We start from the raw sequence: 15,991 nt of genomic DNA on the forward strand, positions 1-15,991 counted from the left end.
CCTATATTTACTTCCCAATATAAAGATCAATTTAGTATGGAAATAAGACTTTAACCATTGAACGTTTTAATTATTTTATTGCAAACACTGAATTAAGTGTCATCCGGTGAGACGTTTTAAAAGTGTAACCGTATTTGATACTCAACTTGGCTCGAACTTTATAAACTATTCTAGTGTTCATTAACCTCTATAGATTCTCTATAGTTGAAGCTTCGTGTGAGATACATTCCTACCATAGTGTCATAGCTACGTATACTTGCGCAAAAAGCTGTAAATATGTAGCGCAAATGGATAGTAAGACTTGCCATCATTCGCTCTCATTATTATGTACTATACTAGTATTGTAAAATAAATTGATGTACAGAGATTTGCATTCGAGTCTGTAACCATATTTTGGTTACATTAGTATAAAATGCAATATAATAAATACACTATGTGTCTATTGGTCTCCAACTGACGAAGTCGAAGGAGACTTTATGTGTGCACTCCGCCCGTCTGTCTGTCTGTCTGTCCATAACGTCATTCCGGTAAATCGGTTTCCCACACCTTTTATGCCTAGGCTTAAATATATTATTTTGATCATGACAAGTTTCAGATCAAGTTCGAATTTTGTATCGGTCTGATAATTTTGTGCAGAGCTATGGTCCTTTAACTTAGAAAATTCACTTTAATAATAAGTTTTCAGCACCTTTTTCCGTCATGCTTCAAGAAATTGACATGATGTTTGTTATATATTTTACACCATGACAAGTTATAATAGATCAAGTTAAAATTTTGTTCTAATATAACCGGTTAGGAACTATGTATTGTCATGCAATATTCACATAATGCTTGTTCCAATAAAGTTCCGTCAGGGCTCATTGACACAGCTACAATTATAATTCAGTTATAACACAATACTGTACAAGAGTACAATATATAATATCGTAGTTGTTCATATGTTTATTGGAGACATGTTCTATTACTATTAAGAGAGTTTACTCATGGGAAAGGGATGTTTTTTTTTTTTTTAGATTCATTATGGAACCACCAGGCAGTTTAGATGAGAATACTGGAAAATATGAAAAAATATTGGTAAGGACATCGGAATTATTTTATGAAAAACGAAACCATATTTTTTTTTTATTTCTGTTTATCTGTCATTTTAATTTATGACCAACTAATGATAACATTGTTGAAATGATAAAACTGTATGGAACGCCTTATGTTGATGATCAGCATTATGTATAGTGGTTGCAGCATAATATGCAGTGCTTACAACATTAATTATATGCAGTTGTCACACCATTATATGCAGTGCTCACAACATTATGTAAAGTGCTCACAACATTATACGCAGTGGTCCAAACATTATATGCAGTTGTCGGGACATTATGTGCAGTGGTCACAACAGTATACGTTTTTTGTTGATGAAGGTGATGATCAGTAATGGTAATGATGATGATTGATGTATGTGATGGTCGTGGTTCATTCTGTAAACTTCGGATTTTTTTATCGGAAATTACCGAATACAGTCATAATTGATAGTGCCCCGCACACAAATTGAAAAAGTTGTTGAAGTCATGTTAGTCAAGGCAATTTGTTTGCAACTATATCAGAAAAAAGAACGCATGCGTTTGTCTGCCAATGGGCATTCTAAGGAAAAGACAGTGGCGGATCCAGAACTTTTCATAAGGGGGCCCGCTGTATGACCTTAAAGGGGGCGGGGCACTCCAGTGATTCCTTATATAATCAACCAATTTTTTCCCACGAAAGGGGGGGGGCTTTAGCAAGGTGCCACTTTATAGTCAGTACCCAGTTTTAAAAAGCTTAATAACATTTTAAATAAAGTAGTCGGCTTTCTATAAGACTTAAGTCCCATATTACGCTAGCTTATATATGTCATGATATAATCATTATTTGGCATCGATTTTCAGAATTAGGCATTTTTACATGATTAAGTATCTAACAGATATGGAAAATGCAGTTTAAAGCATTTCATTGTAGGTGTTTAACATAACTTTACATCCATCATTCCAGTTTTTTACAAGCTTTTTAGCACGTCAAGCAGTTTGTCTTCTAAATATGAGCAACAGCCTTATATATTAGAGATATAAACTTTCATAAGAAAAAATTATCCTTTAAAGAACCAGTTTTACATTTTCATTTATAGTTATCATCTCTTAGGAAAACTGAGTTTGTGTGGGTGAATAGAACGTTTACTACGTTTGTTCGTCAGTCTCTCATGCACAGTTAATATATGAAAAAAGTGGTATTCATGCCAATGAAACAACTCTCCACAAAAGACCAAAAGACACAGAAATTAACAGCTATAGGTCACAGTACGGCCTTCAACAATGAGCATAGTCCATACCGCATAGGCAGCTATAGAATGCCCCGAAATGATTAACGTTAAAGATTTCAAACGAGAAAACTAACGGCCTAATTTATGTACAAACAAATGAACGAAAAACAGACATGTAACACATCAACATACGACAACCACTGAAATACAGGCTCCTGACTTGGGACAGATACAAACCTACAAAATGTGTCGGGTTTTAACACGTTAGCGGGATCCCAACCCTCCCTCTTACCTGGGACAGTGAACATAAAAACGAACTATGAAAATCAGTTGAAAAAGGCTTAACTCATCAGATGGATGAAAATATAAATACATCTAACCAACAAACAAAATAAAACAGAGTGGACGTGGACGGGTACTTGTATAGCCCAACAACAAAAAGACACGAAGTACTGATCTGATAGTACTCGCAATTACTGACAGCTAGTACAAAGCCACTAACAACTAATAAAAAAAAAATCATGCATCTAAGTTTTGCATCAAGGTAATGATTGAAACAAACAGTGAGTAAAAAAAGAATGATTTACTATTATTGTATAGTAACGATTTTCCATGAAAAAAGAGTCATCTTGACCTAAATTAATTCTGGTTACGATACATTAAGATAAAAAATCAAATCAACTACAAGTCATAGTAGAATGATATCTTTTAGATCGCACTTCTTTGATAACAATGGACCTTGAAAAAAGTTGGTCGCCTCTACCTATATTTTACACACGATTGGTTCTGATTAAAATTTGTGTTAAGGTCCAGATGATAGCAACATCACATGAAAGAGGAATGCTATTTGTTACTGAGCACTTTAAATTTATTGATTTTATTAAAGGTCTGCACAAAATTTTTGTCACCATAACAGAAACACAAACAAAACGACACTCGTTATTATGTCAATATATAATTGTAATATAATTATATTAATGGAGAACTACTATTATTGTTTTACAGTACTGAGAATTCTTCTCGTTGTTGTTGTTATTGTTATGTTAGGATCTATGTAAAATGTTGAAAAATTCATATCTGAATAGTTTTCGTTATCTGTAAAGTTACTTTTGACGATGCATCTTGATTGTTTTTGTAGAGCTTGCTTTCTCCTGTATATAAATCACTCACGGGGAAAAAATTGGAAAATTGTCGAAACTTATTTGACTTTTATGTATACATGTAGCATAGTCCGAATTATATACTTAAAAGGATTAAATTCACAAAATAGTTATTTTTCACAAAAAAATGATGTGCCATGCCTTTTGAAAATAAGATTGAAAATCGTATATGTTTAAGTAAAATTCTATTTCGAATAACATCGCTGACCAACATAAATTAAAAAAAAAATGCATTGAACAGTATACTTCTGTATATTTGGTTCTCCTTGAAAAATACTGGTTCATAATATATCTAAATTGCAGTCCCGGAAAATTCTGAAGACATTTATTTAGAGTTTAATGATCAACAATGCACAATTATATATGTGTATAATTAAATATATATGTTTTAATACAACCACAAAATAAATAAATAAAATTGATCGTATATTGCAATCACGTTGTCGTCACCGTCGTCCGAAGACAGATTGTTTCCGGATAATAACTTAAGTAAAAGTTAATAGAAATCAATAAAATTTTAACACAATGTTTTTAACCACTAAAGAAAGGTTTGGATTGATTTTGGGGGTTATTGTCTAAACTGTTTAGGAATAAGGGGACAAAAAGGGGGCCCAAATAAACATTTTTGTAGTTTCCAGACATTAACTTGTGTTTAAGTGTATGGATCTCTCCATTATACCACAAGTTTCCATATCACAAAGGGATAGTTAGGATTGGCTTTTTTTTTGGGGGGGGAGGGGGGGGGGGTATGGATCAAACCGTTTAGGAATTAGAGGCAAAAAAAGGAAAAACAAGGGTTTCTTGGTTAATTGCCAATTAAAACAATGTGAAACAAGTGTAAGGAAGATAATCCAAATATATGGAGGTAATCCAAACATAATGTTCGATTACCTTCCTTACACTGCTTTAAAATTATGTGTAAAGAAACTATTTTCTCATTTCAGATTTAAGAAATTAAAAAGAAAATTTCTTCATTTATTTTTTTTGCAAAAAAGTGGGGGATACATTGTCTTTTCTTTTTTCGGGATGGGGTCAATATGCAACAGCATAGAGTATTGCACAAAATGAAAACAACAAAGGGGGCGGGGTGAAAAAAAATATTGAGAGGGGGTCGAGCAATTCGCAACAGCGTAGTGCAAATGCAAAAAAAAAGTATAAATTCAAATTATAACCAATTCTAATTTCTTTGACTACATTTATTCTGTATCAGAAACCTATTATGTGTCAAATATTTAATTACAATCCAAATTCAGACCTGTAACAAGCGTGAATATTGTGTCCTTTTTTGTCCCAACGGTTCAGGGTTGATTCTCTGTGGTCGTATCCAGCTGCGCTTTGTGAAGCAATTTGTTAAATACTTAAAAAATATACTGTAACATATTAAGTTGTGAATATGATGAAAATGATCATCAAAATAAGTTCAAAATGCCCTGGTGTGGAATAAATTTGTGGAAAATTGATCACACTTCTTAATTTCCTTATTTCAATCAGTTTTAAATATTGTATACTGCCTTAATGATAACATAACTTTATTAACTTTCTCAATTTGTTTGCTGAGCATAACCAATTATGGATTCGGTAATTTCCGCAAAAAAAAAATCCAAATGTTAACGAATCTGAACCACCAGCATCACATACATCAATCATAATCATCATCATCACTGACCATCACCTTCATCAACAAAAAAAGTACAATGTTTTGCCCACTGCATATAATGTTGTTACCACTGCATATAATGTCCTGACAACTGCATATAATGTTGTGAGCACTGCATATAATGTTGTGAGCACTGCATATAATAATGTGAGCACTGCATATAATGTTGTGAGCACTGCATATAATTTTGTGTGCACTGTATATTATAATAATGTTGTGAGCACTGCATACAATACTGATCATCAACATAAGGCAGTCATGATGTTCCATAATATTGGGTGTCTATTTTTAGTTGGGCTTTAATTGAGTGAGTCATTAATTGTATTATGTTGCTGATAAGCTGTATAAATGTATACCATTTTCTATTCCTAAGTCATTTAAAAGTGAAATTGTGATTAAAATAACTTTGATCCTATCATATAAATCATTTTGTCTTTTTGCACTTAAAAGATTAACTTGACAAAAAATCTTAATTTTAGGAATGAACTTGAGGCACTATCGTCATTTTTAATTTCAAAATATTTTTTAGCAAAAACCTATAGTTTAAACTTCTTGTTGAATGCGTTTATATAGTTTTACGATTGTCCGTCAGTGTTAATAATCGCCCATACGGTCTCCGTTACATCTAGTTCTCAATATATTTCAGAGAGTGTTAAAGAAAAGAAGGCTTATTGATAAGTCGGGTGAAAAGACGTGTAGCAATGACCACGCATTACCTCACCAAAGCATGCATGAAACACAGTCTAATGCCCTTAGCCTAGATAATGAGAGAAGTCTGTCTATCCAAAGTCGTTTGCATATGCCTAATTGCACTGACTCTCCACCGCCGGAGTTTACTCGACAGAGGGTATCTTGCTATGATAACATAAGTCAAACAGGGCAGTCGAACGATGCTCTGCCTATCCAAGTGATTTCAGATATGTCACCGAACTCTGATTGCAAGCAATCGGTTTGTACTCCACCGAGAGAACCCTCGTCAGATGACATTACAAGGCAGACACCAAAAACACATTATGAAAAGAAATATGAAAAATCAAAATATGATTGGAAAAAAAATGAATATGCAATAGATAAAGAAACAAAATACGAGGAATATGATACAAACCATGATGTTGATAAATTTGTGGTTCCAAAGTTTAGACTGAAAGGGAGTTTTCATCAAGGAGATAATCGATTTGGTATGAATGCAGGAAAACAATGTGTTCCAAATTGTGTTACTGCTGTTATATATAGCAAATTAAAGAATGTAAGAGCTTGGAAAACTTCACATATTAATGATATTCTTAGTGAAGGGAACGATTTATATAATTCTATTCATGGTTCTAAAGACTTTTTGCTAGTATCAGAAATGCCAACTAGCACTAAATTATTTAATTCTTCGTTTTATGTCAATTTTAGAGATTCAATCAATGCAATTGACAGTGAAATTGATGCTGATTTCCCTTTTGCTCTTCCTTTGAAAATTGGGATTGAAAATGCTCTTATTGATTCAGATGGATGTTTTGTAAGTGTAAATGGATATACAAATCTTGTTATTAAACAAGGAATTCGATTGTTTTTGTTTGATTCACATTCCAGAGACTTGCAAGGTAAACCATGTGAGAATGGTTCCAGTATAGTTATTGAGTTAACAGACATTAGCCATCTGTATTATATTTTGAAAGAGTTTGTTAAAGATGACCCACAGTCGTTATTTGAAATAACAAGTGTAAATGTAACTATTTGTTCAAAGGATACAGATAAGAGTTATACAAAGAAGACGTACAATGATGGCAAAACAAAAGTTATTAAAGACCAGGATTTAGAAATATTAAGTTCATATTCATATTCAAACTTTAATTATTTCCCACTTGAATATGAAACTAGAAAAAAAGTTTGTTCTAAATTCAAAATTTCTCATATAAATGTTAAAGAAACAGCAAATAATGGTAAAACTTTCAATATTGGTAAACCTGAAAAATTGAAATCAATAGTATCAGATGGAAATTGTTTATTTAGAGCATTATCATTTGCTATTTCACAGAGACAAGAATATCATATACAAATAAGAAAAAAGATAGTCGATCACATATTGCATATTTCAAAATCTCTCTCATCCTTTGTTCGTGATCCGTACGAAAATGTAGAGGAATATGTCAGAATTCGGAAAATGAACGAATCAAATACTTGGGGAACAGAGCTAGAAATTCTTGCGGCAGCACATTTTATGCAAATTGATATTTACACGTTTACCAACAACAAATGGATAAAATATTCTGCTCATCAAATAGATACCAATATTAATGTTGAAAGTGACGCTATCTATTTGAAACACAATAATGAATCATCTCATTATGAAGTTGTCATGAGCGTTGAAGGGAAAAGGGAATGTGATAAATTAGAAAAGACGAAAAACGTTAAAAGTATAAGCTGTGAATTTGACAAATTACAAAGAAATATTTGCACTGATCATGATATCAAGAAAAGTAATATATTACCGCATGAAATTTTAGAAATGGATGAGCATACTGACATTACAGATCTGTCAAGGGAAAGGAGACTGGAGGTTGAAGTAAATGTTTCAATTGACAATGTTAAATGTCAAAGAAGGAATAACATTGATGGCAACCAAGTTGTTGAAGATGGAGACGTGGAAATGTTTGATACAGCGGTATACTCAGGTTTAAATTATATTCCACTTGGATATAAAACTAAGCGAAAACTTTGTATGAAATTCAAAATTGCACATAAAAATATCAAAGAAACATCAGGTGTAAATGAAAAGTTCGATATGGGTAAACCTGTAAGTTCAAAATCAATAGTATCTGATGGAAATGGTTTATTTAGAGCACTATCATTTGCTATTTCACAGAGACAAGAATATCATATACAAATAAGAAAAAAGATAGTCGATCACATATTGCATATTTCAAAAGACATCGCATCCTTTGTTCCTGATCCATTCGAAAATGCAGCGGAATATGTCAGAATGCGGAAAATGAAAGAACCAAAAACTTTGGGAACAGAAATGGAAATTCTTGCGGCTTCACATTACATGCACGCTGATATTTACACGTTTACCAATAACAAATGGATAAAATATAGTCCTCATCAAATAGATAAAGATATAAACGTTGAACATGAAGCTATCTACTTACAACACGTTGAAAAATCATCTCATTATGAAGTTGTAATGGACGTTGCAGATAATAGTATACGCAATATACTAATGAAGAGTGAGATGATTGAAGACTGTACAAGAGTTAAATATGAATTAGACCAAAAATCAAGAAATAATTGTACTGATACAAAGAATAACAATACATTGTTGAATGAAAAACAAGTGGATTTAACAGATCTTCGAAGAAAAAGAAAACGAGAATTGGAAAAGATGAGATATTGTCAAAATGATACAGTGAGAGACAAGAAAAAGAGACGCTGTAAAGAAACGTACTGGCATAATGAAACATACAGAGCAAACATTATTGAAAAGAGCAAAAAGAAATATATGGACAACGAAACCTACAGGACCAACATGATTGAAAAGGGAAAACAGAAGTATGAAGATGATGAAACATATAGGGCCAACATGATTGAAAAGGGAAAACAAGAGTACCAAGAGGATGAAACATATAGGAACAATAAAATTGAAAAGGGAAAGAAGAAGTATAAAGAGAATGCAACATATAGGGACAACATGATTGTAAATGGAAAAAAGAAGTATGAAAGCAATGAAATATATAGGAACAATATAATTGAAAAAGTTCATGAAAAAAGATCATTATTCAAAGTCGCAAAGTCTCATATTGATGTTGTGGTTCAAACATTTAAAGATGCCATTAAGAAGGGACCAGAGTATGTTTGTGCTTGCTGTTTGAGACTTTTATTTCAAAACCAAGTCTTAGAATGCAAACGTGAAAACTATGATAAACAGCTAATACAGAAATGCGTTACAGAGAAGTATGTTCATGAGTGTTCCAGTGAATGTGAATCAAATTGTTTATTGGCTGTTTCTTGTAGGAACAAACTTTGGATTTGTTATACATGCCACAGAAAATTACATAAAGGTTTAACACCACCTGAATCGTTTTGTAATAACTTACAATTAGAAACTGTTCCTGATGAGTTATGCAATTTGAATAAACTTGAAAGCCATTTGATAGCACTTAATATACCCTTCCAGAAAATAATGAACTTGCCAAAAGGTAATCAAGCAGGGATAATTGGACCAGTTGTTTTGGTCCCGTCAGATGTCAAAGTCGTTACGAATACATTGCCAAGACCAGTGGATGATAATTTGTTAGTAAAAGTAAAGTTAAAGAGGAAATTAGAGTACAAAGGTTATGTTCAGTATGAATTTGTGGATATCAAACATGTGGAGAAAGCCTTCAACTATTTACGGAAGCACAATAAATGGTATGCGAATATAGAATTAAACAGTCAGTGGATGGATACCAATAATGAACAGAATGAATCATTTGATGTAATCAATGATAGTGCAAATAATTTAAAAAATGAATCAAACAAAAAGAACGATACAGATGCTGAGGAAAGTTATCTGAATGAAAGTTTAAGAGGCATTCAGTTAGATACATGTTTACAACCAGCAGATATTGGCCAAGAGGTTTTAGATTGTTACTTTGATGAAGAATTTGACGTTGCACCAGCGGAAGGAAACAACCCCATACGTGTATTAAAAGAGGAAGGCATTGAATCAAAGACTTTCCCCTGTCATTATCCATCCGGTAAAAATACATTGACTGATCAAAGAGATATTAAGTTATCTTCTTCGAGATATTTCAATTTGAGATTGTTGAGTGTTGAAAATCGTTTTGCAAGAGATACGTCGTATATATTTTTTTGTCAGTATCTATCAGAATTGGAGAAGGTTATGTCTAATGTACAGATATCTTTACGGAAAGACTTTTCTAAATCAGGAACAGGAAAACAGGTAACATCTGATATGATTTGTAGAGGTGACGGTTTGAAACAGCTATTTAAAAGTGACGAAGGTATAAAATTTCTAAAGCCGGTAAGAGGGACCCCTCCTTTCTGGCAGAAGACGCAGAAAGATGTTTTAGCGATGATAAGACAAATAGGAATACCTGCTTTTTTCTGTTCATTTTCTTCGGCTGATTTAAGATGGTCAGAAATAGTTGAATCGATAATGATGCAGCAAGGAATTGCTGTCAATGCAAAAGAATTAAGTTGGGATGAAAAATGTAAGATACTCCGAAGTAATCCTGTAACAGCGGCCAGAATGTTCGATCATAGATTTCATCTCTTTTTAAAAACAGTTATTATGTCAGATGCCCATCCTATTGGAAAAGTGAAAGACTATTTCTATCGGGTTGAGTTTCAGCAAAGGGGTTCTCCTCATACACATTGTTTATTTTGGATCGAAGATGCACCTAAATTTGAAGTGGATGAAGATCAACAAGTTATCGATTTTGTAGATAAATATATTACTTGTTCAATGCCGTCTCCTGATGAGGATCCAGAACTTCATAAAATTGTGAATGCTGTACAACAGCATAGTAAAAATCATTCAAAAAGTTGCAAGAAGAAAGGTACGAATTGTAGATTCAATTTTCCAAGACCTCCTTCAGTGCATTCGTTCATATCTCGACCTGTCACTGAAAAAGACTTGACCGAGTCCGACATTAAAATTAGCAAAGACAAATTGGAAACTGTATGGAAAGAAATAAAGGATTCAGAATTAGATGATATTTCTACAGACAAACTATTTGAAAAAGCAGGGATATCACAAGAGGAATTTGTAAAATGCTTTCAATATGTAACTTCCAGAAACACTATTGTATTAAAAAGAAAGAAGACGGAATGTTTTACAAATCAATATAATGCACATTTACTTAGAGCGTGGGATGCCAATATGGATATTCAGTTTGTTTTAGATGTGTTTTCATGCGTTGTGTACATTATCAGTTATATAAGCAAATCTGAAAGGGAATTAGGAATGTTACTTCAACAAACAAAATGTGAAGCAGCTGACGGAAATTTAAGTGCACAACAAACCATGAAAAAAGTTGGATCTGCCTATCTTCACCATAGAGAGATCAGTGCACAAGAAGCAGTGTTTCGTGTAACTGGGTTGAGAATGAAGGAATGTTCTCGAAAAGTTGAATTTATCCCCGTGGGTGAAAATCCTTGTAGGTTATCGATTCCTCTCAAACAACTGAAAAAAAAAGTCGAATCAAAAAACAGACAACCAAAGAATGACGGGGATGAGACTGAAAATCATTCGGATGAAAAAAATGTATGGATGAGAAATAAAAATGACATTTATAAAGCCAAACCTGACATTAATTTGTTTAATGAAATGTGTTTGGCAGATTTCTGTTCAAAGTTTAATGTTTTAACTGAATCGCAAGTTCCTAAAAAGATAAATAAAGACACAACTTTTAAATTGAAAAAAGAATTGGGTTATATTAGGAAATTAACAAGAACATCTCCAGGTATTATCAGATATCCTCGCTTTTCAGTCGACAAGGTGCCAGAAAAATACTATCAAAGTATTTTACAATTGTTTTTACCCTTTAGAAGTGACGACCAATTGAAACCGTCAATGTTTGAACATTATGAAGAATTTTACAAGCGTGGGCATGTAAAATTCTCTAATAGTAAAAGTTTGTCAGCTGTGAAAGTTATTGTAGATCATAATATGTCTTCATATGTGAAAACATCAAGTTCTATAGACAAAGCCATTGAAAAGTTAGAGGAAAATGGATCACATGAAGATGCATGGTCTCAATTATGTTCCGAATCAGAAAGTGAAAGGGTTATGTGTGGTATTGAAGGATCTGCAAACGGAAATGACAGTCCTGATGATGAAATAATTGAAAACAATCTTCCAGATTTAAACCGTGAAGTTGAGAAAGAGTTCAGCTTACCGATTAGGTCTACGGTGTTTACTAATAAGGAGATTATACCGATGTTAAGAAGTATGAATGAAAATCAAAAACACATCTTCTTTGACATTAGACATTGGTGTCTTCAAAAGGCAAATGGAAAACATGTTGATCCATTTTACGTTTTCATTACTGGTGGCGCGGGAACAGGCAAGAGTCAGTTAATCAAGTGTCTGTATTTTGAGATATCCAGAATTCTTGCTCCAATCTTGTGCAACCCAGATGACGTTAGTGTACTTCTGACAGCACCTACAGGTACCGCCGCATTTAATATTAATGGAATGACTATTCATAGTTGTCTGTCAATATTCAAGTCATTATCAAAGGATCATGCTACACTAAGTGAGGACAAATTAAACACATTACGAACTAAATTGGACAACCTACAAGTACTTATCATCGATGAGATATCTATGGTTAATAAACGTCTTTTGTATTTTGTTCATGAAAGATTAAGACAAATCAAGAAAAAACCTGAAAGTTGTTTGTTTGGAGGTGTTTCTATTATAGCAGTTGGTGATTTCTACCAGTTACCCCCTGTAAAATCCAAAAAAAGTGATAAACTCTATGTAAACGATCCTTCTAATCCTTTGAATTACCTGTGGAATGAATTGTTTAAGGTAGCTGTACTGGATGAAATAATGCGACAAAAAGACGATAAAACATTTGCAGAAATGTTGAATAGACTGAGAATAAAGAAGAAACATGAGATGATTGAACCTGATGATATCTTATTGTTAAAACATTGCATGACAGAAGCACCAGATCGCATTTTACACATTTTTGCAACAAATGCTGAAGTTCAACAGTTTAATAATAGTATGATCATGAAATATTTTTCTGACCCTATATTGGTTGAGGCCGAAGATTACGAAAAGGATAAGACTACTGGAACATTGAAAAGAAAGTCTTCATTTTACAGTAGCAGTGATATTCAACTACCATCATCCATTCTTTTAGCGGTCGGTGCCCGTATAATGTTAATCAGAAATCAAGATACTAAAGATGGTTTAGTGAATGGAGTGATGGGAACAGTACATAAAATTATTACTGCTGTCAATCTTCCAGAAATAATATATATTCAGTTTGATGATGACAATGTAGGTAAAAGTGCGAAAGAACAAAAATTTATCAATGGAAATAGATGTGTAGGTTTAGGTCGGTGTTCAGAAGATTTGTCATTTCAGAGTGGTGTAAGAAAACAATATCCGTTAAAGTTAGCATTTGCATGTACAGCTCATAAAGTCCAAGGACTTACTGTGTCTGAAGTAGCAGTTGATTTGAGTAAATGTTTTACATATGGACAAAGCTATGTAGCCCTTAGTAGAGTAACATCAAATAAAGGTTTATTTATATCTGAAATGAACAATGAATCTTTAAGTGCGAAAATATATGCAGACCCTGATATTGAAGCTGGTTTAGCATCAATGCAATTATTTTCAATGAGAACTGCATCTGCGTCTGTTGCTAATATTTTGAAAGATCATCAAATGAGAATTGTTTATCATAATATCCAAGGGTTGTTGTCTCATATTGGTGATTTGAAAGTAAACAATGATATGGTAAGAGCTGACTTTATATGTTTGACTGAAACATGGTTGACATCAAATGATCAGTATGTTAATCTGAATAATTATGACTTTCGTCATGTATGCAGAAGTGAAGCTTTCAATGACGACAATGAAATGTTTCGAACAATAAAACATATGAAAAATGGAGGAGTAGGATATTTTTGTAAAAATCGTATTAATTATCAGCATATTGATTTGCACATAAAAAATATTGAGTGTATTGGTTTTAGAATAATAGAAATAAACACGCTTATTGTAACAGTTTATAGAACACAAAAGTATGATGTTGAGACTTTTATAAAACAGTTTAGATTAGTTTTAAATGAAATTAGTCGTATTTCACACAAATCAGTAATTGTTGGTGATTTCAACCAGAATATCATGAAAGACGAAAGGTCTATTGAAAATTTTATGAAATCTCAAGGGTATGTACAGGTTATTACGGAACCAACAACAGAAAAAGGAACATTAATTGATCATGTATATTTGAAAGGAATTAATCCATGCTGTGTAAGGGTTATACCAACATTTTACAGTTATCATGAAGCAATTGAAATTATAACTGGAAATGTGTAACTAATGGTGTCTATCGTAAATTTCAAACTGACTCAAGGGCAATTGTTGTAAAAGTTTCTTACGTGATTGCTAAAAATTAACATGTGTAAAATAGCAGTTATGTCAAACAGGTATAGCAATGTACAATTTAATGATTTATTTTTTAATCCATTTTTATTTTATGTATATTATTTTTTTAACTTCTCTGTAACCTTTGTACTGGCATGGTTTTATGAAAATAAACTGTCTATCTATTGACTATTAGCTAATTGTTTTTTATATTACGTATTTTTATCTTTTTATTTTTGATTAATTGTCAACTTTTTACATTCAAATTCATGAAAGGTAACCTGTCAGTATATTACTCACTATAATTATCAAACATACTGTTACAATATTTATATATCAATGTTGCATTTCATGAATATATCCATCGTTGTCAGAATCAAAAACAGAACATTTTTCGGCGTTTCATGGAGAGTGAAATTGTTTAACATTGAATAATCACTTTACAAAATCAATTAAATTTATCAAAAAAATAATTTTCAGTTTTATAGTTTCTTTTATTTCAAAACCACAGCAAAAAGAAATAGTGTTTATATTTTGACAACAATTCAGTTGATGGTGTTACTTTTATTTAAAAACCAGAGAAATAAAAGAGTATTTATATTCTGATCTATCAGATAGTCGAGAATGATCATGAATTTTTTTTAATAAACATGCATCTTCTGATCTCGTAAATGTCAAAGAATGGGGTCATTGAGTGTAAAACAAGAAAAGTTTTAGAAGGTATGCTTGATGTATATCAAACGAAAGTTCGTACAAAGTACATTACAAAAACATCAATTTTATAGGAAAGACCTTTCAATTGTTTTACAAACAATTGAGATACTAGTGTTTTTTTTTCTTTTTCTTTTTTTTCTTTTTTTTCTTCCAACATTTGTTTCACAAGGCCTCATCCCCTTTCTGTTGAAGTTATCAAGACCAAATATGGATCATTGATAGACCTCATCATGAACTTTTACCAGATGAACTTTTGTAGGATTTCATCATCCCCTTTAGAAGTTATCTCCCTTTTATTGGTTTTTTTCAACATGGCTCCCCTTAAATGTTTTAAAAGATATCATGACCTTATTTGGACAAAAGTTAGATCTCATCATGATGTGTTACCATATGAGGCTGCTAAGGATTTCATCATTCCCTATGAGAGTTACGTCCCCTTGAAGCAATTTCTTTCTTTTACATTTTTCTCAAAAAGTATTCAAGATAGAATCGATTTGAAAACGGCAACATGTACAAGACCAAATGGCAATGATAATAAACATATACAATCATTTTGTTGTTAACCCTTATAAGGAGTTATTTCCCTTGAAAAAATATACACAATTTTTGAAAAATTGTATCTCGAGAACCGGAAGTCGTAAAGACTTGGGACCTACACCAATAATCTTAAGTTCATGTGACCTTTAATTTGCACCCAAGGTCAAAGGTCACCAAGTGCAAAAAAAAATTACGCTGCAATTTCAAGCTTGCATATTAAGAAAACGATAAGAGTTTGCTGCATACTTACAGTGTATAAAATGTTCCTCTCGACGAGCTCTACATTTTCTACACTGAGCTCAAGAGATTCCGACTGTCTGTTCAAAAGTTACGACGGGATGATTCTTAAAAGTATAGTATTGTGTGTATATCTTTTTAAAGGTAACAGATATCAACCTACTATAAACTGAAAAGATGATCAGTAGTTCAAGACCTTCAATTTGAGGTCAATGTCAGGTCATGATGAAATTTCACCTTGACCTTCACATTATACTATGACCTTGACCTTGTGACATTTGAAAGGTCAAGTGGTCCTG

The 15,991-nt window shown here is 32.4% G+C and overlaps 1 protein-coding gene across 1 annotated transcript in view; it reads left to right on the plus strand.

Annotated features, from left to right (window-relative positions):
* LOC134684800 (uncharacterized) overlaps window positions 1–15,991 on the plus strand; it is a 43,166-nt gene that overhangs the window by 3,890 nt on the left and 23,285 nt on the right. Inside the window, exons 2-4 of the mRNA XM_063544110.1 lie at window positions 1,014–1,074; window positions 5,748–11,250; window positions 11,434–14,090. Coding sequence (XP_063400180.1) covers window positions 1,021–1,074; window positions 5,748–11,250; window positions 11,434–14,090 — 8,214 coding nt within the window. The 5' untranslated portion in view covers window positions 1,014–1,020. The remainder of the gene's footprint in view (window positions 1–1,013; window positions 1,075–5,747; window positions 11,251–11,433; window positions 14,091–15,991) is intronic.

The sequence above is a fragment of the Mytilus trossulus genome, chromosome 9 (genome assembly GCF_036588685.1).
Source record: "Mytilus trossulus isolate FHL-02 chromosome 9, PNRI_Mtr1.1.1.hap1, whole genome shotgun sequence".
Classification (NCBI taxonomy): domain Eukaryota; kingdom Metazoa; phylum Mollusca; class Bivalvia; order Mytilida; family Mytilidae; genus Mytilus; species Mytilus trossulus.